General features: G+C 48.8%; 1 protein-coding gene and 1 long non-coding RNA gene across 5 annotated transcripts; one reads left to right on the top strand and one right to left on the bottom strand.

Moving 5' to 3' along the window:
- The first annotated feature begins 1,867 nt into the window (after nucleotides 1-1,867).
- On the top strand, nucleotides 1,868-2,046 carry LOC143015578 (uncharacterized). Its single transcript, XR_012965448.1, has 2 exons — nucleotides 1,868-1,967; nucleotides 2,006-2,046. It is a non-coding gene; the product is annotated as an uncharacterized LOC143015578 (long non-coding RNA).
- A 293-nt stretch (nucleotides 2,047-2,339) lies between these two features.
- On the bottom strand, nucleotides 2,340-22,874 carry arhgap17a (Rho GTPase activating protein 17a). Of its 4 annotated transcripts, XM_076169605.1 has the most exons (22): nucleotides 22,305-22,873; nucleotides 16,598-16,637; nucleotides 12,961-13,065; nucleotides 12,738-12,770; nucleotides 12,186-12,262; nucleotides 11,575-11,686; nucleotides 11,103-11,179; nucleotides 10,830-10,947; nucleotides 10,111-10,179; nucleotides 9,878-9,959; nucleotides 8,897-9,024; nucleotides 7,460-7,571; nucleotides 7,240-7,321; nucleotides 7,069-7,149; nucleotides 6,873-6,986; nucleotides 6,627-6,718; nucleotides 6,366-6,513; nucleotides 5,776-6,060; nucleotides 4,722-4,870; nucleotides 3,729-4,280; nucleotides 3,616-3,637; nucleotides 2,483-2,592 (listed from the first exon to the last, which is right to left on the bottom strand). In XM_076169605.1, exons 1-21 carry the CDS (start codon nucleotides 22,355-22,357, stop codon nucleotides 3,633-3,635), a joined length of 2,514 nt encoding a protein of 837 aa, XP_076025720.1. In that variant the 5' UTR covers nucleotides 22,358-22,873; the 3' UTR covers nucleotides 2,483-2,592; nucleotides 3,616-3,632. The 4 variants fall into 4 exon arrangements, with proteins under 4 accessions (XP_076025717.1, XP_076025718.1, XP_076025721.1 ...); XM_076169602.1 differs by lacking the exon at nucleotides 3,616-3,637 and having other exon boundaries at nucleotides 2,340-2,592; nucleotides 22,305-22,871; XM_076169603.1 differs by lacking the exons at nucleotides 3,616-3,637; nucleotides 12,738-12,770 and having other exon boundaries at nucleotides 2,340-2,592; nucleotides 22,305-22,874.
- Nucleotides 22,875-23,397: the final 523 nt, after the last annotated feature.

Raw genomic sequence — 23,397 nt, forward strand, 5'->3', positions numbered from 1 at the left:
TCACGCCTGAAAATTGTCTGTAGTAATTTTCTATAAAATAAGTAACGGAACAAGAAGTGCCTTCAGCGTCACAACAAAAAGATTTCAATCAGTCTTGAGCACTCCTAGATCCAGAATGTGTAAAAATGAACCAGGTGAGGTTTCAGGTTTTTCTTTATATACTTTATTTTCTTTGGAAAGGGGGTATAACCAAGCATTCATGTTACATGTTTTTATTCCATGTGTAAGCTCACCAGACAGCATACATACATACAAAATGATGGAGCTTTAAAATGCAGCATTATCATTTCTAGTTTAATGGCATTCGTTCACCCTGCAGAGCCTAGAGACGAGCTTCTGCTGATGCACGGGGAATAAGGCAGAAGATTCAGGAGCGCAGAGAGAGCGACAGGATTCACAACCCACCATCGTCTCTGAAAAGCTGAACGCGTTTCCAGGGCAACCGCGGCATCCAAGACTTTCTCCGTTGGTACCATGTCAGGTTTGTTCTCTGGGAACCAAACTCTTTGTCGTATGTGAGACCAGAACGAAAAAAAAGCTTACACAGAAAATACAACGGTGAAGGCAAACAGACGTCGCTACCACGTCACTACCGAGTCGCCGCGGCACCCAGCTCAGTGGGAGAGACTGAAAAAAGGGAAGTTCTGTGAGGAAACCAGTTCACGAGAAACAACTCCAGTGCTACGTCGGCCTTCTCGTTCAGGGCGACGAGGCCAATCAGCAATTTCATTCACATTTCATTCACTCATGCATAACCTGTCACTCATAATGAGTAAATGCAAGAAAAGAGGAGGGGAAAACAGAAAGGCCAAATACTGAGAGCTGTCAGGAAAACCAGCTGCTTCAAAATGCTTTAAAGGCACGAGCAGGAAATATGACTATATTGAACCATTTTCTGTAAAACTTCCGATCAATGTCACTGACAATGTTTCTTTGTAAGTTGGAGCATTTTTGAGATTGTTGGCGTTCACTGTCCATAGGCCTTTGAATGGAACCCTGTGCTGATTAAGGATAGGAGTTATGCACACCAAAACTTGTTCTTCCTTACATTGCCCTGCATGTACATATCTCCAAGACAAAATACTGACATTTCAGGGTCAAAGGTTATAGGAAAACACTTTGGGGAACACTGAACATGTTTGCACTTCAAGTAGAGAAGGTTCATTCACCCTCCCTGCTGAGTGAACACCATATATCTCTAAAATGCTCCAACTTACCAAAAGACACAACCACACAATTTTCCCCAAAAATCTAATTTTGTAAAATCTCCAGAATCTCTCCTAAAATTCAGAACCATACAGAACTGCACAAGAATTCTTTGTCAATAGCTCAAATTTCCAATCTTAACATCCCTGAAATACTCCTGCTGCCAAGACAGCTTCTTGGAAATACTGCAGTATAAGGAGCAAAGTAAAGTATAAATCCTTTTGTACAGTAAATACACAACGCTCCACCTCCATGGTTCTGGAAGGATCCGGGAAGGAGCATTTATTTAGGGCGCCGCATTCATTACGTGAAGCTACAGGGAATGTGTGTGTTTCTGTAAATAAATACAAGTGTGAGCGAAGGACGGGTTTCCATACGACTACGGCCTGAAAAGGGGAAATCGAGCGTTCGCGAACGACCGGAAACCTGCAGTCGCTGCATCGACTCTGAGTGACAGTTTTGGTTTCTACTTTAGCGACTGACCTATGAGACCCTCACTCGCGCCACAGTAACGCCTCGTTTCTCTGAGCCGAGGTCTTTTTCAACACCAACAAAATACAAAAAAAACCCACAAACCAAACTGCAAAGAAGTCACAACCGTCTGAATTTTAGCAAAGACGCCGGCAACTTCAGACCCAATCAGCATCGCCACCACAGCTTCATCTGTGAGTCGACTTCTCAACCTACTGCCACCGCACTCTGCTGTCAGTTGTCGATTGTCTGGATAAGGTGAGTGTGTGTGTGTGTGTGTGTGTGTGTGTGTGTGTGTGTGTGTGTGTGTGTGTGTGTGTGTTTGCAGTTATATTGCAAATCTGATCTAAATGTGACACCATGGTGGAGGCCCTGAGGATGGGAGGAGAGAGATACTTCTGGTACAAAAGCGAGTGATCTGGTGTGCCGATCCATACATACAACCATTATCAATTCATGTTCTATTAAAAAGTCATCTGTACTAACTCTGAACTAACTGGTATCATTTTGTTGCCAGTGAACGAGCTGTACATCTATCAGCTGTTAATCGCCATGGTGAGGACCTCCATTATGGTTGCCAGGGGTGGTGCTACTTCCTGTTGATGTCATCTATATGAGGCGGGAATTAATAAGATAACAGCATAGAGAAGTGTAAGACTGAGGTGTAAGTGTGTGTGTGTGTGTGTGTATAGGAGGAGAGGAGGTGCGTGTTTGTGTGTTTGGTGGGCGTGGCAGACCGAAGCTCGTCATCCATTCCTCTTTATAGAACAGTGCTCTCAGTGTCCAGGTCACAGTCTTTGGGAAGAGGCTGGGAGGAGGAGGAGGAGGAGTAAGACGAAGATGTCGCTGGGTGCTGGTCTACAGCGAACTCAGGGACCAAAGCTCGACTCAACCCTTTGAAAGACATCACCGGGTCTGGAACAAAGCACACAAGTCACATTTAGTTGTGAAGAGAAGACAGAGGCAGAGTAACACACCAACACACACACACACACACACACACACACACACACACACACACACACACACACACACACACAGTTAAATGCTCGTGACCATCCCAGAAACCTCCATAGCTGTTTGTGTTAGTTCCCAAACGCAACATCACCATCTTAAACACACAGACACACACACACACTGTTGCCCACATTTGTATAGACAGCAGCTCTAAACAGGAGCAGTGTGGACGCCTTTAAAGCTGCTGCAGCCTGCTGTCTCCCAGAGCGCCATCAGTCAAACTGGAGTTTTGTCATGTGTCCTCTCAAACAGCAGGTGGCGGTGTTTAACCACGGACTAAAGTCAAATCATCATGCGACCATGAGTGGATGGAAAAGCTGAATCTGAACTGGAGGCTATGGGAGCAACTGGGACGTCGAGGAACAAGTAAGTCCTGGAATAACAGATCTGAGCTGATACTTCATAACAGAGCATTAACTATGGTGGCATTTAGGAGGAGCTGGTCTGCTGACTGTGCATTATGAGTGCACATCAGTCTGATAACTAACATGCATGTTGGAAATACAAAAAATTAGGTTTCAAGAACAACAGAATCGCTACAAAAATAATTTCAGAAAAAAATGGAAATTTCATAATACTACATCATAAATAAGTCCAAGAATACGTTTGTAATATTTTGTGCATTGCAACTTTAGTAGATTACAACTTCATTCTCATAACATTTTCCAATCTTTCCACAATTTAGCCTCTCTCTCTGTTTCCAACCGAGGCCCTAACTCTGATTTATAATTGAGCAAATGTTCCCAGTGAGCGTTCAGTGTGGAGTGTTCTGTCCTTTAGGAGAATCACAGTCAGAATCAAACCCTCACAGTTTGACTGATGTCACATGTGAGTGAGTGGGAATGATGACTCATGGTGATGATGATGACTCAAACAATGGTAAACAACAAGTGCCAATGCAAAAGTCAGTGAACAACAAACCTCACACAACAGCGTCTTTAACCTGTGGAGGCATTAAATGATTAGAGGCAGCACAGCAGGCAGAACAAACAAACAGGTGACGTGCAGTCGCCACATGACAAACCATGACTTACCCATCATCTTGAACGCCGTGGCACAGATCCCGTTGGTGTCGCCAGCCGGCGTGGTCGGCTGGGGCGGCGGCGGGATGCTGGGCCTGTTCCTGGGTTTGGGGACGGGCCGCGGCCGAGGAAGCGAGCCTGACTGGAAAGGAGACGGGGATGGGGTAGCGGCGGCCCCGGGGCCGTCCTGCAAAGAAGCAGAAGGCGGGGGCGTGTCTGGAGGCGACGGGGTGCACGGGGGTGAGGGGTCAGCGCTGTGGGAGAAGGGCTGGTGAGGACCAGCCTGCGTGGGCGGGGGGCTGGCCTGCGTGGGCGGCTCTGGAGGGGGGTGGCTGGGTGCCTGGATCGGAGGCTGGTTGCTGGAGTGACGCCTCGGCGTGGCGCAGGGCTGCGGGCCAGAAGAGGTGGGCGAGGAGGGCGGCTGGTTGGATAAGGGTCTGACAGTGGGACTGAAGACCTGGGAGGAGCCTGTGTGGGGGGCCTGGTTGAGCTGGGCTGAATTACAGGGCTGGCAGGGGGGAGGGTTTGAGGGCTTGGGCGGGGCGGGAGCCTGCTTCTTGGTACCTGCAACAATGACAGGGAAGCTCTTCATTTCTTTAAAGGGTTCTGAAAATGCTACATGCCAATTCAACTCAAAACAACATCATTTATCCCCTGAGGGATAACATGAAAGTCAATGCAACACTTATGTAGTGTTTAGAAGAAAGAAAGTACTTAATGAAATCATCTTTCTTAGTTTCCCTCTGCATCAAGCACGTTTCTCAACACGACTCATAAATGTAAAGTGGGTCTGAGAGCTTTATGAGCCGTCAAATAACTACATTTTATAGAAGTCATCGCAGGGCAGAGAACATCAGAGTAGTAATGCGGTCTCTTATCTTCAGCTCATTAAGAGGCTGCGAGCTACATGAGGAGCAGGCTGCCGACACCAGATCAAATCAGCACCCTCAACATAAAAGAGATTTGATTTTAGACAGCAAAGTCATCAATCACTCAGACTCTTACCTCTGCGCATCATGTGGGGGCTGGGCCCCATGGATCCGGCCCCGGGGGTCCCTGTGCCCAGCTGTCCCGCTGCTCCGGAGGCAGACCCGTTCCTCTGGAGCAGCGGGGTGGAGGCGGGCGTGAAGGTGGAGTCCCTTAGCCTCGGGTGGCTGCAGAGAGAGAGGGAAGGAAAAGTGATGACATGAAAGTGATAATCCTTCACTCATTCTTCATGACTTTGTTGTGTTACATCATTCAGCTCCTTTGTGTTTACAGGCATCTCCATATAGGATTGGGAGCAGTCAAGAGAAGAAGTAACAAAGCTGACGTTCCCAGGACAACGACGCTGGTACGCTTTACATTTAGATTATTACATCAAGTTTAGATTTAGATTTACTTGGTCGGCTCAAAACTGCCAGCTACAGAAAAGGACGTCACATTGATTTGTTGGTTTTGCATGGATTGATGGGAGCTGCTGTTATTTCCCTCTTCAACCTTTAGATGTCAGTTTTGTGATGGAAACATGCACAACAAAGGATTATCACTTTCAAGCAGATTCAGCAAGTTCTCAGTCCTGAAATGTCACAGATCCATAATCATATTTGTGTGGCGTTTCATCTATGTTCACTTTCTCCTTACAGTCTGTAGGACCAAAGGAATGCTGTTATCTGTCCAGAGATGAATGCTGTCCTTTCTCTCTCTCTAAATCAACGACACCCTTCAGATGTTACGTAACGGGCTCCCATGTCCGGGCATTTCAAAGCGGCTGAGGCCAGTTAGTGCGAGTTTCCTGCTGATTCCAGGCTTTTAGGGAGGGAGGCAGAGGCATGGGAAGCAGAGAGGCCTGGGGAGTGAATGTTAGCAGCCATTGTTGTGCTCTATCTGTGGGCTGAACTCAAGGCTGCAGAGCTCCAAGCGACACTTGCTGTATGTTTGTGAGGGAGCTGCTGGTTGGATCATGCAGAGGGCGTTCATATTGATCTCATCTGTTTCTGATGTCTCCAAACAATATGAACATTGAAAGCATAAAGGCACGTTTGTCTGTCTGGCATGCTGAGTCGTTCCCCGCCCTTACCTGAGCTCCTCTGTGTGCTGGGCTAGAAGCTGCTGAGCTGCAGCTAGAGCAGCCAGACCCTGCGCCAAGCTATGCTGGGAGGGTTCAGTCCCCGAACCCCCCTGTGGGGCTTGCGGCTGGGGCTGGGGCTCGACTGAGGGCTGGGGGACCTGCCCGGCCCCGTGCCCCGGCCCCGGAGCCTCCACGGGGGGTAAAGGAGGCTGGAAGGCGGGTGAGGTGTGCTGCTTTCTACCTAAGGTGTTACTGCCTCTACGCAGGGTGTGGTCCAAGTGCTTGTTAGGGGTGCTACATAGCGGGGAGACGGGGAAGGAAGGAACAAAACAGAAAACACACAGCTCTGATCAGAAACACAAAAGATTAGACCCGGATAAAGAATCACCATACCCAGATCACACAGAAAAGATGACATCACAAGGATTACATCACATTCCTCCAAAAGGAATGGAAGCCAGGAAAGAGTCCAGAAAGGTCAAACCACAACAAAGGCAACACAACCAAAGCGCTTGGTTTCATCTCTGCCGGCCCCGAGGCTTGGATACCAGTGAGGTTGACCTGGTAAGTTTAGTGCTAAGAGGCACCGTGGCGATTACCCGTCTTTACGCGCCGCCTCGTTGTCCGGTCCCACCATACTGCCAGGCCTCTTCCTCTCTATGGTGCCACAGTCGTAATCCAGGTGGTTGTTGTGGTTGGAGGCGGGAGTCGGCATGGCAAACATGCCCGACACGTTGAACTCCACATCTGAGAAAGAGAGGGAGGGGGGGGGGGAGAGACACACACACTTAGATTCACTGTTAAGGCCTGCTGTTGTTGTAATCAGTCACACTTTCATATCAAAGAAACCTACAACCTACCCTCAGGAAAGAACCAGTCAGCGTGCTGGATGATGGGCTCTATGATGGCCACCACGTGCACCGAGGTCGCTGCAGCCATCTCAGCCAGACTCCTGCGTGCACACACACACACACACACACACACACAGCAATAATAAGATGCTTTCAGATATAACAAAGGCCTGAAGAAGCTCAAACAACAAACTACTGTCATTTATCCTCTCCACTTCCTCTCTCCCCTCTCTCCTCCCTCGCCCCCCTGCTCACCCCTCAGTCTTGGCCCACAGCAGGTTGGGTCCCAGGACGATGGCGATGTTGCTGGGCGTCATTTTGTTGACTTCGCTGTCCTGAGCCAGCTTGGATAGAAACTTCACCAGATACCTGCGTGAGAACACAGAGGTCAGTGGGCCGAAGGGTCAAGCGCTGGATTTCCCGACCCGTCTGATGCTGAGTGGTGGCGAACCTCAGGTTAGATTTATTGTTCTTTGGTAGTTTATCGCACACGACCCAGAGCGCCTGGAGCCTCTTGTCTGGGTCTGACACACTGGAATGAGACAAGAGGGCAACATTGAGTGAGTTCAATAGCTCATGAACCAGAATAACCTTTACTCTCATTTGTCTTCTCCAGTCTTACCTGGACGCCTGGTTCCATTCATCGTAAAGCTGGTAGGACATCAGAGGCTCTGGGAGTTCCCTCAGGTACGACTTCAGCGCTCCTGAAACCACACATGGACACACATTTCTACTTCTGCAGCCACTTGAGCTGGCCAGGAAGCATCATTTGGAGGTAAGATCTCTTCAGTAGATGCTTAAAGTCATTACGAACTAAATCTAAACTTTGAGGTGCCACATACCAGCGACGGCATGGGGGTCAGAGTAGAACTCTTCCAGTTGTGAAGTAGAACAGTCCAGCGCCGCCTTTAGCTTCTTCAGTTTGGACGCTCCCGCTGCAATTCGGAATAGACCCTGACACACACACACGCAAACACAACAAAAAGCCATGGAGTCAGAACACTGAAGGCCCAAGCAAACATCCAGCGCACACAGACGACCTTGTGCCTTCAGTCAAACTCTTGTCTGGACACAAACAACGGCACACACACTGCCACACAAAGACAGCGTTATATAAAGACACTACATTAATTCACCCTGCTGGCTGCACATAAAGAAACCTTAAAGTAGGCAAACAAACACACCCACCAGTCAACAGCACTGTAAACTCTCTACTTTGACACACAATCAAAGTCTGTCTCTGCACCATAATGACACGGACTGGACTCACTAAGCAAATGACCGGAGTGACAAATAATGTCCTCTGCACTGAACACTCGCACTCTCTAACTGTTTTTGGCCCAGGCAATCTGATTTATGGACAGGAGACGAGTGGATTCTATTGTATTCTAAATGTGTTGCAGGGAGGAGACATCACAAACACACCATCAATCGTCTTAGCAGCATAACGGCAGACAGTTGCTCTGGATGTGGGAGCAGCATTTCAGAAATGCAGGATTTTCCCCTGTTTACAGTTTCGCCTGTCCGCCCATCTCTTCCAGCCTTTAAAGACATCCATGTGAACAAACAGCTTACAAGTGGAGCCACGAATAGCAGCCGCAACTTCATGTGACTTTCAAGGAGCTGCTCCAGTGTTCACATGTGAAGACAGCTGAAGTTGACTGAAGTAAACCAGAAAACATTCCACGCTATCAAACTGGTGAGGAGCCAAAACTGTGACTGCTGACACTGAAACAGCTTTAACTCAAGACCACACAAAGTGATGGCCAGAGAAGAATCATAGGTTTGTCATGATGTGACGTAACAGTGAACGTGTTTGATTCATCTTATTCTTAAATCAGATTAACTTTATACTTGTATCTTTTTTACTTTAAGCAAGGTACAATCATAGTGTTAATGTGCATGTAAACGGTGTTTGGTTCTGGTAAACAGGAACAGACAGACAGACAGACAGACAGACAGAGAGAGAGAGAGAGACAGAATCCATGTTCTCCACATCCACATGTGCATAAGTAGAAATCATGAATTCCTTCTTCCATTTTCAAACTGATAAACTCCTTATCAGCTTTCCTCCTCCAGGACATTCTGGGCCGATTCTGACTTGTTGACCCTCGGGTCTCTATGATACGTTTAAGAGCACGATCCATATCAATCCTGACTGCACTCAGCCTCCACTGTCTCTCTCTCTCTCTCTCTCTGTCTCTCTCCTCCCTGAAGGATTCCATATGATCTATATGTTATCTCCCTCTCCTTTTCCTTTGAAGCCTCAGTGTGGTTACCTCCTCCTTCATGCCCGTCTCCAGCAGCATCATGACGCAGGCCTCCAGGGGCAGGGCGATCTCTCTGCTGCTCCTCTTCAGGTGCTCCTCCAGCCCCGTGCCAAACGCCGGCTTCTCAGTCCACGAGTCTGCCGACAAAGTAAGCAAACATTTTCAGATTGCGATTCCCTTATAAGCTTTTCCAAATCTGAATCACTGTGCCAGCACTGGGGGATTAAAGGTGAACACCAGTGTTGTTGTTCTGGGTCCAAGCCCTTCCATTAAGCTTATTCCTAACCAGGTCCTCTGTCACTAAATGGTAACCACAGAGCCTCCCAGACAGCAGCAGCCACTTTGTTGCTGCGTTTACTAGAGCATTTGTGAGATAATGTGCAAGTGAGCGGAGGGTGGAGGCCTGCAAGACCCAGGTGGGTGTGAGGGGTGGGTGTGTGTGTGTGTGTGTGTAAGTGTGAGTGGAGGGCATGAGTCATCATCGCCACATGCTGGGAGAGCGGGCTCATCTGGATTAGACCACATGTGTTTATTGCAAGGGGGAAAAAGAAGAAAATAGCTTGGAGAAAAAGACGAGCCACAAAAAAGACAAAAAGGGAGCCTGAAGAAACAAATGTAGTTCTGTTAAAGAGCAAAACAAACAAGCAGCCAAAACAAAAGGCTGTTCTTTGTTCCTACAGGCCACATATCTGGGGCCCTTCTGTGGCCTCTAACATCGCCGCAACGGAAAACAGAGCTGGGGTGACACAGCAGAGTGACGTAACAGAGAGACAGACTATAAAGCTCGTATGGAACTGGAACAGCTTTACACCACTGCTCCTTTTCTTCAGAAACTATTAAACCAGGCACTTTGGCAAAGTTCCCTACCACCAGACGGTAAGAGTGCAACTGCTTGGTTTCCAAACAGGAAAACAGCTACATGTGAAAATATGATGACAGCATTCTGAATTCTTCTGCTTTGTGATCTCTTGCGGTGCGGGGACTGAGTACCTTGCTGAGCCTGAATGGTGGGCAAGACGTTCTCCAGGAGAGTGAGGGACTTTCTGTGGTAGTCGGCCTGAGCTTCCAGGAGCTGAGGGATGGAACAGAACGGAGGAGGAGTGGGGAGAGGGAGGAGGAGCAGAAGAAGACAGGACAGAAAAGTAAATAAGACACTGATCCAGACCTCTGTTCCCTGTGTTGTTGAAGATTCCCACAGAAACACGTGCGGTCACGTCACTCACCGTCACAAAGTAGCAGGCGTAGTCTCCTTCTTTCGAGAAGAAACTGTACATGTCTGCGGCGAGTTGATCCTGTGCAGGAAATCAAACAGGAAAAGGCAGCGATAGTTATTAATAATGATGCTAACAATCCTGTTATTTGTTTAGCACTTCCATAAACAAAAGTTACAAAGTGTTTTCCAGTGAAAACAATGAAGAATGATGCATTAAACAGAAGCATGATACATGAAAGAAACTCCAAGACCAAGAGGGAGGAGAGATCTGCTAATTGCTGCCGTGAACCACGAACAAACTGATATGGATCTCTGTCCTCACTACAGTGGTGTTCATTGATTGAACTCATGTTTCAGCGCTGGGCTAAGCCGCGCTGCGAACTCAGAGTCATAAATCCTGCTGTTGTTGGCAGGAGTGGACGGGAGTGCTGGTGAAGGGGAAACACAAGGGCCGTGAGCTTCCTGAGCAGAAAGCCTGACGCATCACGCACCACTACACACACACACACAAACACATAAGCATCACTGACTCAGCTTAAGCGATGAAGAGCGCTCTGGCAGACGACCCAGCTGACAGGCATTTTCTGCAAGGTGACGCGTTTGGGAGCTGCAACCTCGCAAAGAACGCTGGCGGTTTGCCCTCGTGTGACACAAGAGAACCTCAGCCGAGCAACAGACATCAAACAGACTTCACATTGAGACAGAATCATCTGAGACGCAGCGTCTTGCCTTGCACAGCTCCACTTTGTTCATGGCCTCGTCCACCTCCTCCTTCAGCAGGTCCGCCTTGGCCGTCAGTGCTTGCGTGTTTGTTCCTGAGATTATCGACTTGGTCGCCTGCAACCATCTTGGTTTGGAGAGAGATAGGCACAGTGGAGAGACACAAAGAAGATGAGGGTCAAATCAGGACAAAGAGGTTCATTACCCTATCGTCTCCACATACAGTCAGACTCAGCCCTGAAGTGAACCTAGGACATGGATGATGTGGTGAGAGGGACAAACCTCGCTCTGGCAGAATCGTAGTCCAGCACCAGTTTGGCCAGCTGCTTCCTCTGCTTCAGGATGTTTGGGATGTCCACCTAGAGAGAATTACACACAAAACACACACACACACACAGCAAGATGAGAATCAAACATCATGATGGACAAGCCTGCTCTCAGCTCTCAGCTCTCAGCTCTCTGGGTGACCCTTGAAGCGTTCACACCCGTTCCGTGGAAAACTGCTGTGTGGCTTTTTCAGGAGCGACCACTTCCTGTCAACTCTGGGAAGCAACCGGACGATGCAGTTTGTAGGTACTGATAGACAAACCTGACATTTAAGGTGGACAAAAGGCCACAGAAACTGAGAGCAGATTCAAAAACACAACGCAGGTCAACGTTTCCCAGTACGGCACAGCCTGCACTTGAAAGTAGCGTGACGGCCTTTTTAAATATTTAACTTGTGTTCAGCTGCTTCTGTTTCTTTGTGTCTGACCTCTGCCAGCTGGCTGAGGGGATCCAGAACGTCTTTCTCAATCTGCAGCTCGTGGTGCATCAGCTCCGACGCCAGCCTGTTCTCTGCCTCGCCGCACACTTCCATCATCTTCCTGCGGACACACACACCGCAAACACAAAGACAGAGGAGGGGTCAGTGTCGGGGCACAAAAGCAGATGTTGTTTGCCATTGATTGGGGGTCACATTTACTAGCAGACTTCCTCATCACTTCCAGACAAACTCCCCCGCTGTGTGGAGCTTTGGTGGAAACGTGTTTCTACATCCTCAACCACAAACTGTCTGCTCATGTGTCTCAGTCTGCTCATGTGGTTGTCTCAGTCAGAATGAAACTGCAGTTGTTTAAGTGTGTTTATTAGACCAAACATTCATGTGGTCACTTGAAGCAGAAATGATCAGAGTCTCAGGTTACAGATCCTCTGCGATGGGTCAGACAGTCTCAGTCTCCTGACATGTAAAGAAACCAGTGGAAGGTTTAGGTGGAACAGATCCTAAAGCTTGGCGGTTGCTGGTCCTGAAGGTGTGGCCTCATATTTCAGACTCTGGGTTCCATCTGTCTCCATGAGGGGCTGATAAGCAGCGCAGCTACCCACCCTATCAACGAATCTTCTCCCAGTTGGCTTCCGCCTTCCACCATGGCTTGGGACAGCGCCGTCAGCGGAAGCTTCTTCTGCAGAGTGCATACAGACACAGACAGCAATCAGACACCAAGTCACAGATCTACGCTGCTGAGCACTCACTCACTACTTCTATAGCTATACTACAGGAGATGAGACAGGAGCCAATGGAAAATTCAGGGACTTTCCATTCATTGTTGAGCAGCTCAAAAAGAAAACTGACCCAGTTAGGAAGAGGAAGAGAAAGTGATCTTTCCGAGCAAGAGGGAAATACAGACGTTAAACAGGAATTGAGATGCAAATAAGAGACATTCTGAAATGTTTGAGATGACGAGGCTGCAGCTCAGGTCTACAGTTCACCCAGATGTTTACCCAAGAGGCTCATGAACACCCAGCACCAAGTGTTTAATCTGAGTAACCCAGAAGCAAAGTGTCATGCATGTTGCAGCCTCCAGTGAAAGTCAAAGCTGAGCTGAGAGACGGATGAGTGGGAGACGGAGCGGTGGAAGGAGTAGTGTGGGTTTTTACCTGACCGTTTCCTGTATAGAGGCGAGGTACGGACTGTGGTGCATGTTGGATGTTGTGGGGTACAAAAAAAACATAACAGAAATTACGTTCGCCTGCTGTGGATACGATTACCATAGAAACAAGCAGAACGAATGGAGCGGGACTCCAAATCTCTACAGGTGATGACAACAAACATGAGGTTCTGACACAGTCTAGTCCATGACACAGTTTGTTTTTGTCTTACGTGTCGCTTCTCTGCTTCTGCCCCGATGTGTCCCTGCAGGCACGACACCATCCTCTTGTGTGTGTTGTGCGACACCACCCGCACCAACTCCATGCGCCGCTCAATCTGTACACGGAGAAAGACACAAGCACAGATCTTCACAAAGGCTCCACAAACTCTCACATCTGTCACCAAGCCGGTGGCGGGGGGGAAAGGAAGGCTGGCTGAGGGACTTGAACCCGTGAAGTCTGATGTTGTACTGCCTGAGGCCACACTGGTGCACTTCTATTCTATTATCTCCTGTGTGCATGAAAAACATTCACACACAGGCCGGCCACAGCAGGCTGCATCAGTGGACACACACTTCATTATCACTAATGCCAACTTGTCTTCATGAAGCAGCAAACTGGAGCCTGCACTGCTTGTAGACTTGTAGTAGTAACTCAGTGAGCTGAGGGCGACCGATGTCCGGCTCAGGCAGAAATGTCATTTGTTGTTGCCTTGAGGGGCTTGGGGGTCAAAGTTCAAGCATGATTGATAAGGCTTGTCACTGTGGGGCATCGCCGGAATGTTCTCTTTGAAACACATGACTAATAGGAAGTGTCTCCATGGCGACAGCCACTGGGCTGTGACCGACAGTGAGCGGTTCTTTGGCTTTAAAAGCCTTTTTTGATTGCACAGGCTTTCTCCTGTCTGCTGCTCGGGCTACAGAGATCCACTCTGTGCTTTTAGTGTGACGAGCTATAATACTATCATTGATAAGCGGGTCAATGATGGAGACGCAGCTATTCTGGCTGAAGGACGTCGGCCAACTGAAGCTCTGCACTGAGGCTTTTCTGCTGCCAGGTGCCTGACGGGGACACACACACAGCGTCAGTATTAAGGCTGGATAACTGTCACAGGCCTGGGAATACAACTGATCAATACATGGAAGGGTTCAGATCCACTATCAGCTCTGGCTCCTCGGGCAGCACAGCGTTTGGTAATGAACAAAACAGGTTTACTCTGGCAATGCCTGTGAGAAAGTCTGAGGCAGACTGCGTGTTGTTTATGTCAGGTCTAAACAGAAGGGGTGTGTCTTCCTTCTCAAGGAAGAAAGTAGAAAGCGTATAGGTAGCTCAAAGGACAAACACACACTCCGGACAAGCTGTTCCAAATATAAATGGGAACAGTGAAGGCCAGAGGGCAAAACCAGCAGAAATGGAGGGAGGCGATGTTGAGGGAGGATCAACTAAATTCCAGACAATTGTGTTCCAAAAACAGAACGAGTCGGATCTCAGGAATTCCAGAGCCTGCAAAGCAGATATCCGCCTCCACATGTGCCCCCCCTCTCCCCCCTCTCCCCCCTCCTCTCCCACCCTCTGTTCTTCAGCTCTTACGTCATTCCCGACCCACGGTGGCCCCCGGCATTCCCAAAACAGCTGGGTCAAATACAAACTTACCAAGCGCACACGCAGACGCTCGGCCCGCTGCTCAGGACCGTTAAGTACCTGGAACAATAGGAGCAGGGGATTCCCCTCCCTTTGCTCCTCCACTTCCTGTGCGTATGTGTTTCACATGTTTAGGTTATGTGGCGCGGGGGGTGAGACTCTATGCTTCCTCTTACTGTCACAGAATGGGACTAGAAACAACACGCCAGACCAAAACACAAACTCTGCTTAAGACCCCGAGCCGTGTCCGGGAGCAGCTGATTGATCCACACAGGCTGCAGGGTGTGTGTTCTGCTCCTGCAACATGATGAAGTCAACACTTGGTCAATCCCATGACGCATCACAGGACAGGGAATCCCAAAGCTAAGTAGGGCAGAGAGACTGAGTGGGTGTCGGTGTGTGTGTGTGTGTGTGTGTGTGTGTGTATTTATTGGTTCCTATGCAAAAGGACTCTAACATGTCTGGACAAGTCGGAGTGAACAGAAATAGAGCAAAGTGACGCATCAAAGGGTGGAAATCATGCAGTGAGCCAGAGACTTTAAGGACGATACTCTTTGTTTCTGTCTCCATGTAAGAAAACAAGCCAGTTCAACCAGTCGGTGCATTCCAAAACATCCTCAGTTGGCACAATCGCACATAAGACAGCAAGCAGGGAGTGTCTGGGGAGGCATGTTCTGGGACCCCTGTGGAGGAGAGCAGACAGCTGGCACTGGAAGGCTGGGACGCTTCCCCCGGGGGAAGACTTTCAGACGTGGAGGGCTGAGGAAAAGCCAGGGCAGCAAAAATTCACCGAAGAGTCAGAGGCCTCGGCTTTTCCTGGCTTTTCCACGAGCTGAGGAATTTTGTTTTGGTGCCAGGAAGAAATGCAGCTCTCTGAGGAACTGGGGACGATTCCCTCCTCTCAGTTCCTCTCTGCCCCCCCCCGCCCGCCCGCCTCCCTTATCACACTGTAATGTGGTGTGTTAAAGTGCAGAGATTTACAGCCACTGATGTTCAGAGGGGCTGCCGGCCGGACAAGAGCGCCTTTGACAGAACGCCGAAAGTCAACCAGCAGACACAGCATAATGTCCACGCCTGTCTTCAGTGGCAAGAGCTCGTCCTCTTCCTTCACAGCAACTCAAACTGGCTCAACATGCAATAAGAGAATGACTGTACTGACTACTTTGCCCATTTGCTGCTTTTTCATCACCTGAGTAAGAGAAAGGTCACATAAATCTCAGCAATTTCCTTTTTATGCACAGGCTGTGTGGGGAAGAAGAATCGATGGAGACGAGTGACTTCCTCCACTGTTCTCGAGGCGTGCAGGGAAGCCAGCTGAGTTGGTTGGTTAAACTTCCGTGACGCCGCCCATTCACACACAAAGCCGACGTCTATAGGCAGAGCTGGAATGCCTTTACTGAGCGGCCAGGACTTTGACCAGATCCCAGCTGCCGTCTGTCTCGGGCCGTCTCAGAGAGCTGAAGAGAACTGACTGCGCTCTACCTAGAGGTGTTCAGATACAGATAGAGCCACCGCCTCACCTCGCCCCTGAGAACCAACCTGCATTCCCACCCAGTTGGGAGCTGAGCTAACGTTGTGTTGACGTGTCTCTGGGCAATTCATAATTCTGTCCAGCTCCGCTTACATACCGCTTTTTCTTCATTACTCCTCACTCTTATCTTCAATCTCCTGACTGCACCGTGCTGCCAGCAGTGCGTTGGTGTCCTACACACACCACAGCTGCATTGTATTAACATCTACACTGCTGGAAATGTTGCTTCCTGCCGCTGCCGGTTGTTTCTCCCCTCTTTACTTGTCTGCGACTTCATAGTTCTCTTTGTGCCAAAACTAGAAAGTTTCCATGGGAACAGGTTTTTTTCTTTCCCCAGCTGAGCGCCGGTGTTTTTGCAGTGGAAACACACTGAACGGATCTCCTCTGAGTTCCGGCACCAGTACCACCCAAGGTCCCGGGACAACCAGCAACCTGAGAGCAGCGGCCCAAACCGACATCTGCTGTAGTGTTTGTCCATTTCTCCATTCTGCACTGATGCTATCAAACTCAAGATGTTGGCAGCTTGATAACACTACCATGCAGATGCTAAAGAATCGTGTTATGCCAAGAATGTTCACCTGGACACATCCTATGAGTCTGTGAGTGAAAGAGGCAGAGGCTCTCCTCTTGTGTCACCTGCAGCTGCTGCACTGTAGAGTGAAGAGCTGTGAGGGCAGAAGAGGGGTTAATGTTTTACCTGTAAGAGGTCATCGCTGAGGACTTCTGTTTTCTCCGCTCTGTGGGTGACAAAAGACAACAGAGAGACAACAGATTAGCGCCAACAGACACATATAAGCGATAAGTGAGTATAACTCCATTCGGTCATTACATCTACCAGCATAGAGACACAACGCCTGAAGGCTGGATTCCACGCTGCGCATGAATGAGACTCAAACAATATATTGTTCTGACAGGAGCATGGCTGGGAACATTTCAAGACAGGGTGGATCTCTAACTAACAACTCCACAGACCGATGACACAGGCTGCTACACTGGCTGGTACACGGAGGTTAGACGGCAGAGGAATCAGCAGATCTGCAGCCCTAACATGCAACCTCTTTTCTTCTGAGTTCTGTATTTCTGCAGTTGCCTGGGAGACCGGGGTCAGTAACCTTCCAGGCCCAAACGTGCACCTTCCAAATCTCCACTGAGCAACTTGGCCTACATTCCACACACGCACACACACACACACACAGAGGGTGGAACACTTTGACAACCTTTGAGCCAACTGACAACCTGAGAGCAAAGAGCTAGGATGAGTTATTTGTCCGGCGTGACAGTTGTTGACATTCGATTGAGGCGAATGAAGCAGAATTGCACAGAGGGCGTGTTTCTGCTGCTTTGTTGTGCTGAAGCCGTAGTTAGCCGGGCCGAGGCCGAGGCCGAGCCGGTGTCAGGCACAGGCCAGCTACAGTCCTCCTCCACTTGAGCCTATTAATAGTTAACTAATGAGTCAGGCCTGGGGAGGTCAGACGGATCAGATTCACTTAAAGGGAGAAGGCAGGGAGACACCGGCTCAGCTCACACCGCTGATCCACACCTTTGCAGAGGCGACTGTCAGAGGGGACGCTGGCTGTGGTGAGGTGAGACTCAGTTAACAACATAAGACTGATGATGATGATAACAATTTAAGAGTAGATCAATAAGGGGACTTCCAGGTTGCCTGAAACAAAGGCCATAACCCAGACTGTCCACTGAGCAGCGCTGGAGCACTGGGCATTTGGAGGAGATAGGAAGAGGGGGTAGGGGGAGTCTGCCCCCAGTGGAAGTAGCGAGGTAAGGCATTTAGCTGAATAGCAAAACAATGCATTATATGCACTGCTGACAGCCGCAACGAGCTCTGTTGAACATGAAGTATGAGGACAGGGCTGTTGTTGCTGCAAGGTGTGCTTTGGTTACAAACCTAAGAGCTTAAGTCAGAGTTAACATGTTAGCATGTGAGACAGTGCAGGTATTGTTTCTCATTGTGCCTGACAGACGTACAAGCCTTCCTCTTCCTATTCATCCCTCTGACAGACGTGACTTGTAGACAGCTGCCAGACTGCAGTTTGGGTAACTGGACCTCTCCATGAACAACCAGCCCTCCTCCAAAAACCGCTCTCTGTGAACTATAGTAACCTCATCCCAGCGGCAAACAGCTGCTTTCAATTACAACAGAAAAAGAGAGAGACTGACAGAGAGGGGACGGTAGTTTGGGGGTTAGAAGGAAAGAAATACAAATGTACAGATGGGGGGGTTAAAGGCTCTCAAGTGGCAAACCACCATCTAGAAGCGAGGTATGACTGGAAAGATATTTTCTGGAGGAGCGCCACGAGCAGACGGGTGAGCTCATCCACACAGAGCCTGGATCTATAACACCCAGGAACCCTAAAGAGGCACAGTATGGACTCTATGTTCTGCTGTGGCCTACATGCTGAGGAGCTCCTCATGTGGTCGTGTGAAGGGTTTGGTCTCGGTTTCATTGACACACTCGTATGGATTGCAGACTGTCAATCACCCAGCATATTTACATGCAGGCGGTGTCATGTGAAGGAAAGAGTTAACGTTGATCACAGGAGCCTCTCATAACCAGTTCACCCATGTTTTGCAAACAGCTGCAAAAGGAAACACATCTATTGATCCTCAGCAGATGTTATCAAAAGTTGTGTCAGTGTTACAAGTTGCGCAACCCACTTCCCACCGCTGTGACTGACTGACGCAGCTCCCGGTTAGCATTGCGACACGAGTGACTCGAGCTGAAAGGAGCCAGAATAACAACTTCACATACCAATAAAGACATTGCCAAATTATGCTCCTTGATAGTTATGCCTCAAAAGAAAACCTGCTTGAGGAGTTTCAAAGACATTTGTGCCCATTGCCTCCCTGTGGCTGAAAGGAATCAGTCAGCCTGCATGTGATCACACCTACATGTCTGTTAGGAGAGCTTATAAAGGCAACGCTTGTGTGAAACGACCTGGGACAGCACTACAGTGTGTGACAGAGGGAAACCAGGCAGTGTGCCGCCCGGGCCCCAGGGCAGAGGAAGAACAACAACAAACAAAACAACAATTGTTTTGCCTGCATCAGCTGACCCAGAGAGAAATGAGCTGACCCCACAGAGTCTCAATGAAGCGCCGGCCTCTGCACAAAGTGTGTCACCGTGCGCAGCATGTGACTTTTTAACAACAAGAGAGCATCGCAGCCCGGCCACGGACGTTAGTTCAGAATGGTTACCATGGTGATCTACTATCAGAGCAGAAGGGGTGTAAGTGAATACCTCCGCCGTAAGCACAATAGAGCGGCTGTTATTGGCCACTCAACACAATCAGCACACAGAGGAGTAGGTAGGCTCGACCTCTTGTGTGTGCAGCAGTTGGCAGCTGAAGGCAGTAAGGTAATGGATACTGGAGCAGGATGAAAGAAGCTGGGAGAATAATTGAGTGACTCAGCCCATACAATCTTCCTAATCCTGCTGATTGTGTAAGCTTTTATCCCAACATTAGGCCAGGAGTAAACCTAACCTGGAATGAAAACTGAAGGAGTGTTATCTATCTATCTACGGTGAATAATGCTGACATGACGTATTATGAGAAGACAAAGCAGAAGGCTTCCTTCCTGGACGCTGGTGACCATCAGGCTCTGAATCAAAGCCCCATTAGGGCTGCAGGCCGCACACACTTCATCTGAGACAACTGACAATCCATCAGTCTGTGATAGACGGTCGTTTGGTGACTCTGCGGTCTGAAAACAAATGATGACAAACAAGTCCAGATTCTGTGTGATCCAGCAACACCCAGGCGTTCTTTACAAACAAACCTTGACAAAGAGCTGTGGTTCTTTCCCACAGAGACAGGTTTTATATCGGTCACCACACACACCACACGTACGTCGCACACACACACACTGTGATTTGGCTCCGTATGCTTACAGGCGGCTCTGGCTTGGCCCACATCCTCAGCTGCTGTCAGTCTTATCTCAGCCTGATTTCCTGACAGTCAGAGTTATCAGCATCTCGTGCCCTACAAACACAATCTAACCTGCTAAATCTGACCAGTTCAGCACAAAGTTTTGATTGCATCATGAGAGCTTTGGGGCTTAATTGTTTGTTTATCTTCAAGCTGAAGTCGTTCCTAAAGTATATCATGATCTAATCAGATCTTATCTCCTTCAAAGGTGCTACTTCCTGATTCATCAAAGTGCTGCAAACACAGGTGATCTGTGCCAATCAGTTCAAAGACCTGGAGAAAAATGGCTTCCTGCACAGAAAATGAAGATCTTTGCCGTGTTCCTCGTCACGCATCACGTGTTGTTTATCAGCATTTTCCCTTCTGTCTACTAAGCTTTCACTCTCTCCCTCTCGTGTGTCTTGGAGGCAGCTTCCTGTTTGCAGAAGAAGGAGAGATTTCCTCAGAGGGGCTGAGTGCTGGACAAAGTGTTCTGCCTTCGCACAATCACAGGAACCCAGGGGGCAGCGGAGGAGAGGGCCTCTGCACTCCACACAGGCAAGCATGCACAAGCTTTATGAACAATCCCTCATATGTCTGTTTGCCCTGATCCTAGTGCAGACCATCATTCATGAGGCCGGGCCTGGGAGGGAACAAGACAGCAACACCACATGCATGTGCACACGTAAGGGAAGGCAGCTCCTGCACACACACACACACAAACACACGTTTAAATGTCTGCTTTCTGCATCACGCTCCCTCCTGTCCTAATTTACTGCGGCTCCAGCGCTGTGGGGAGATGATGAGTATTCCAGCAGCCCTGAGCTTTGGTTAAGGGATCATGAAGCAGATTCTCTCTGTAGATTCTGCTGACCATCAAGTAAACACTGCAGAGATGGCAAGATGATCTGATATCACACTTAAGAAGTAGGTGCAGCACTCAGGCTCTGCTTCCCACTGCATACTTTCATACTCAATGTTAACTTTATCAATTAGTTCTTTAATCTATTAGGTGTCCAAAGAAATGACTGATGGCCCGTCAGTGTTACCAGAGTCCTGTGATACACGATCACGACATGATAATGACAACAAACACAGAAAGTCACTATTTGCAAAGGCTCTTGGTTGAGCACTTATTAAAGTTGTGTAAACATATCTCATCATGTTTGAATTCATTTCCATAAGGTGACTCTGAAGGCCAATTCACTGAGGGCACCAGCTGTCTGCCTGCGGTGTCACACACTGTCCAATGGTACACACACACAGAACGAGCCTACACACAAAACCCTACCCACCACAGAAGCTGCCCTTCCTCTCTGACATGTCCACACCAGGCCCGGCTGAAGCCTCTGCTACTGTAGCTATCGTGTTCCAGAGGCAGTGTGTGTCATCATGAAGCAGCAGGATGACACACACAGCCTCTCTGCCCTGCACTGCCTCATTAGGCAGATTTATGCTCTTCTTCTGAGGCTCCAACCATTCATCTTGTATCTTGTCTGTTTCAGACAGAGGCAGATATTTATCCATCCATTAACACATTAATCTCTTTTATACCTTGGAAGCTGGAGGTCTAAAGTTACACACTCTTACTGACGGGAGAGAGAATCAAGCCCGTGCTTCGCTCCAGCACATTCATACTATTGTGCTCAGTCACCGTGTTTTGTTTTCTTCCCATGACAATGTCTGAGCTCTTCCTACTCTGGACAGGGGCAAGCAGGGACACAGAGGAGCAGACAGCAGAGGTCTGACTCCCAGGGCAGCGCCAAGAACTGCACAAGTGGGTCAGAACACAACGCCCGCCACAAATTGACTTAATTTGGCAAGTTGTGATCTTATACTTGGAGTCGTACATGCAACATAACACGTGATCATGATTGTTTGTAAGATAACACATCATCATGTAACGCTCAGCAGGTCTCAAACCCTGAACAGGTTTTGCATCTGCATGCCGATATTTCCTGACATGAGGGTGGCATGGGTGCATCCACACCCTAACAGTGTCCAACCCAGACTGTGATGGCAGAGAGATTCCCTGATGAAGGCCAGGGACTGCACCGTCACAGGGCTGCAGACAGCTGTTTGCTTCCCACCCTGATAGTGGAGCTCACAGCCTGTCTATGGCTGATTCAGGCTTTTTAAAGCCGACATCTGGTCCGCTCAGGTTCAGATGGCAGAGAGGGGAACGAGTCTAACACCCGTCCAGGTCTGACTGAGAGTCTGACCCTCAGTCCGGACTGTCAGCTGTTACAAAGCAAACGATTCATCAAAACAAGCTTCACCCCTCAACACTGCGAGCCAGCTTGTGCTCGGTTCTGCTCTTTCTCTCTTCATTTACATCATTTAGCGGCTACAACCGTTTGTCTAGACGGTTTTACGTATTCAAACTACGACTGTTGCAGTTAAAGTTACGAGTAAGAGGAATCAGTGTGAAAGCAGAGAAGTGTGTGAGAGTAAATAACGCTGACTGTGCGGGATACTTGCCTGCCAACTGTTTGATTGGCGAGCTGTTTCATCCGATTGAACTGTTTCTTCATTTTCCGTCCTTGCCAGTCGACTCTTGCTACGTTGAAAGCCACTTTGGTTTGTCATTAAGTTCTCACGGCCTCTCCCCCGGTTCGATTTCCCGAGCTGCCGTTATGACGGGGAGAAGCAAACGAGAGCCATTGCGCCCGGAGTCAATTAAAGTGAATCTGTAGCCTCGCTAGCCTCCGTGCTAGCCTTTCCCAAGTGGAAATTTTAGAGAAAAGTTCCCGTTGGGGGCGACGGCATGATCCGCGAAGCTCCTCTGAAGTGGATCCCCGTGCATTAAAGTTCAAAAGTAATCGCAGAATAACGATCAGCGTCTCCCGCAGCTTCTCATGGCTCTGCTCGGTGTGTGTGGTGGCCGCTAGCCGATGAGCTAACGCGCTGGGTAATCCGTGGGGCGCTTTCTCCCGTGCAGCGCGGGGAGCCGAGTGAGGAGCGGCGGCGGCAGCGGCGGCAGCAGCGGCGGCGGCGGCTCACCTCTGCCAGGAAGTGGAGCGCAGCATCATCCGCACACAGCAACACCTCCCACCGGCCGAGGGGGGGGACCTGAATGCAGCACAGGTCACTAATCTGCCATTTTGTGTAATTTTCTCTTTAGTTTATCATTTTATTCTGGTGACATCCATTGTTTAGGAATTATTTTTGGAAACAGAAAACACACAGCATCAACATCAGATGGGCAAAGGTTTCAAAATAAACACTGAAACCCCGAAAGCAAATGCATGAAAATACATTCACACGTCAACATTTAAACCTTTTTCATTCTTTATGATAAATGAATGACATCATCGTCCCTCTGAACTCGATCTTTTGTCGTCACTCATCCAGTCATCTGTTTCAGAGAAAAACAATTCACTGTAGTTTTTTGCTTCAATAAAACTACATTAAGACATTTGAGAAGCTGAATTCGTGTTGACTTTGCTCACAGATTATTGTCACTTTGAAGGCCCCGGTTAAATGTTCATGAAGCCCAAACTCAGGGTTTGTAAGAGGAGACAGGATTTAACACATTTTAAAGCTGAGAATGTATCGACTTTGAGCAGAAGTG

This window comes from Genypterus blacodes, unplaced genomic scaffold, assembly GCF_046128005.1.
Source record: "Genypterus blacodes isolate CSIRO-AG114 ecotype Tasmania unplaced genomic scaffold, CSIRO-AGI_Gbla_v1 ptg000209l_1, whole genome shotgun sequence".
Taxonomy (NCBI): domain Eukaryota; kingdom Metazoa; phylum Chordata; class Actinopteri; order Ophidiiformes; family Ophidiidae; genus Genypterus; species Genypterus blacodes.

Coding starts and splice junctions, on each gene's coding strand:
- arhgap17a (XM_076169602.1), bottom strand. CDS start 22,357: ATGAAGAAACAGTTCAATCGGATGAAACAGCTCGCCAATCAAACAGTT. Junction 12,263..12,737: donor TCTATACAGGAAACGGTCAG/GTAAAAACCCAC, acceptor TGCACTCTGCAG/AAGAAGCTTCCGCTGACGGC. Junction 4,281..4,721: donor CCCCCACATGATGCGCAGAG/GTAAGAGTCTGA, acceptor TCATTGTTGCAG/GTACCAAGAAGCAGGCTCCC.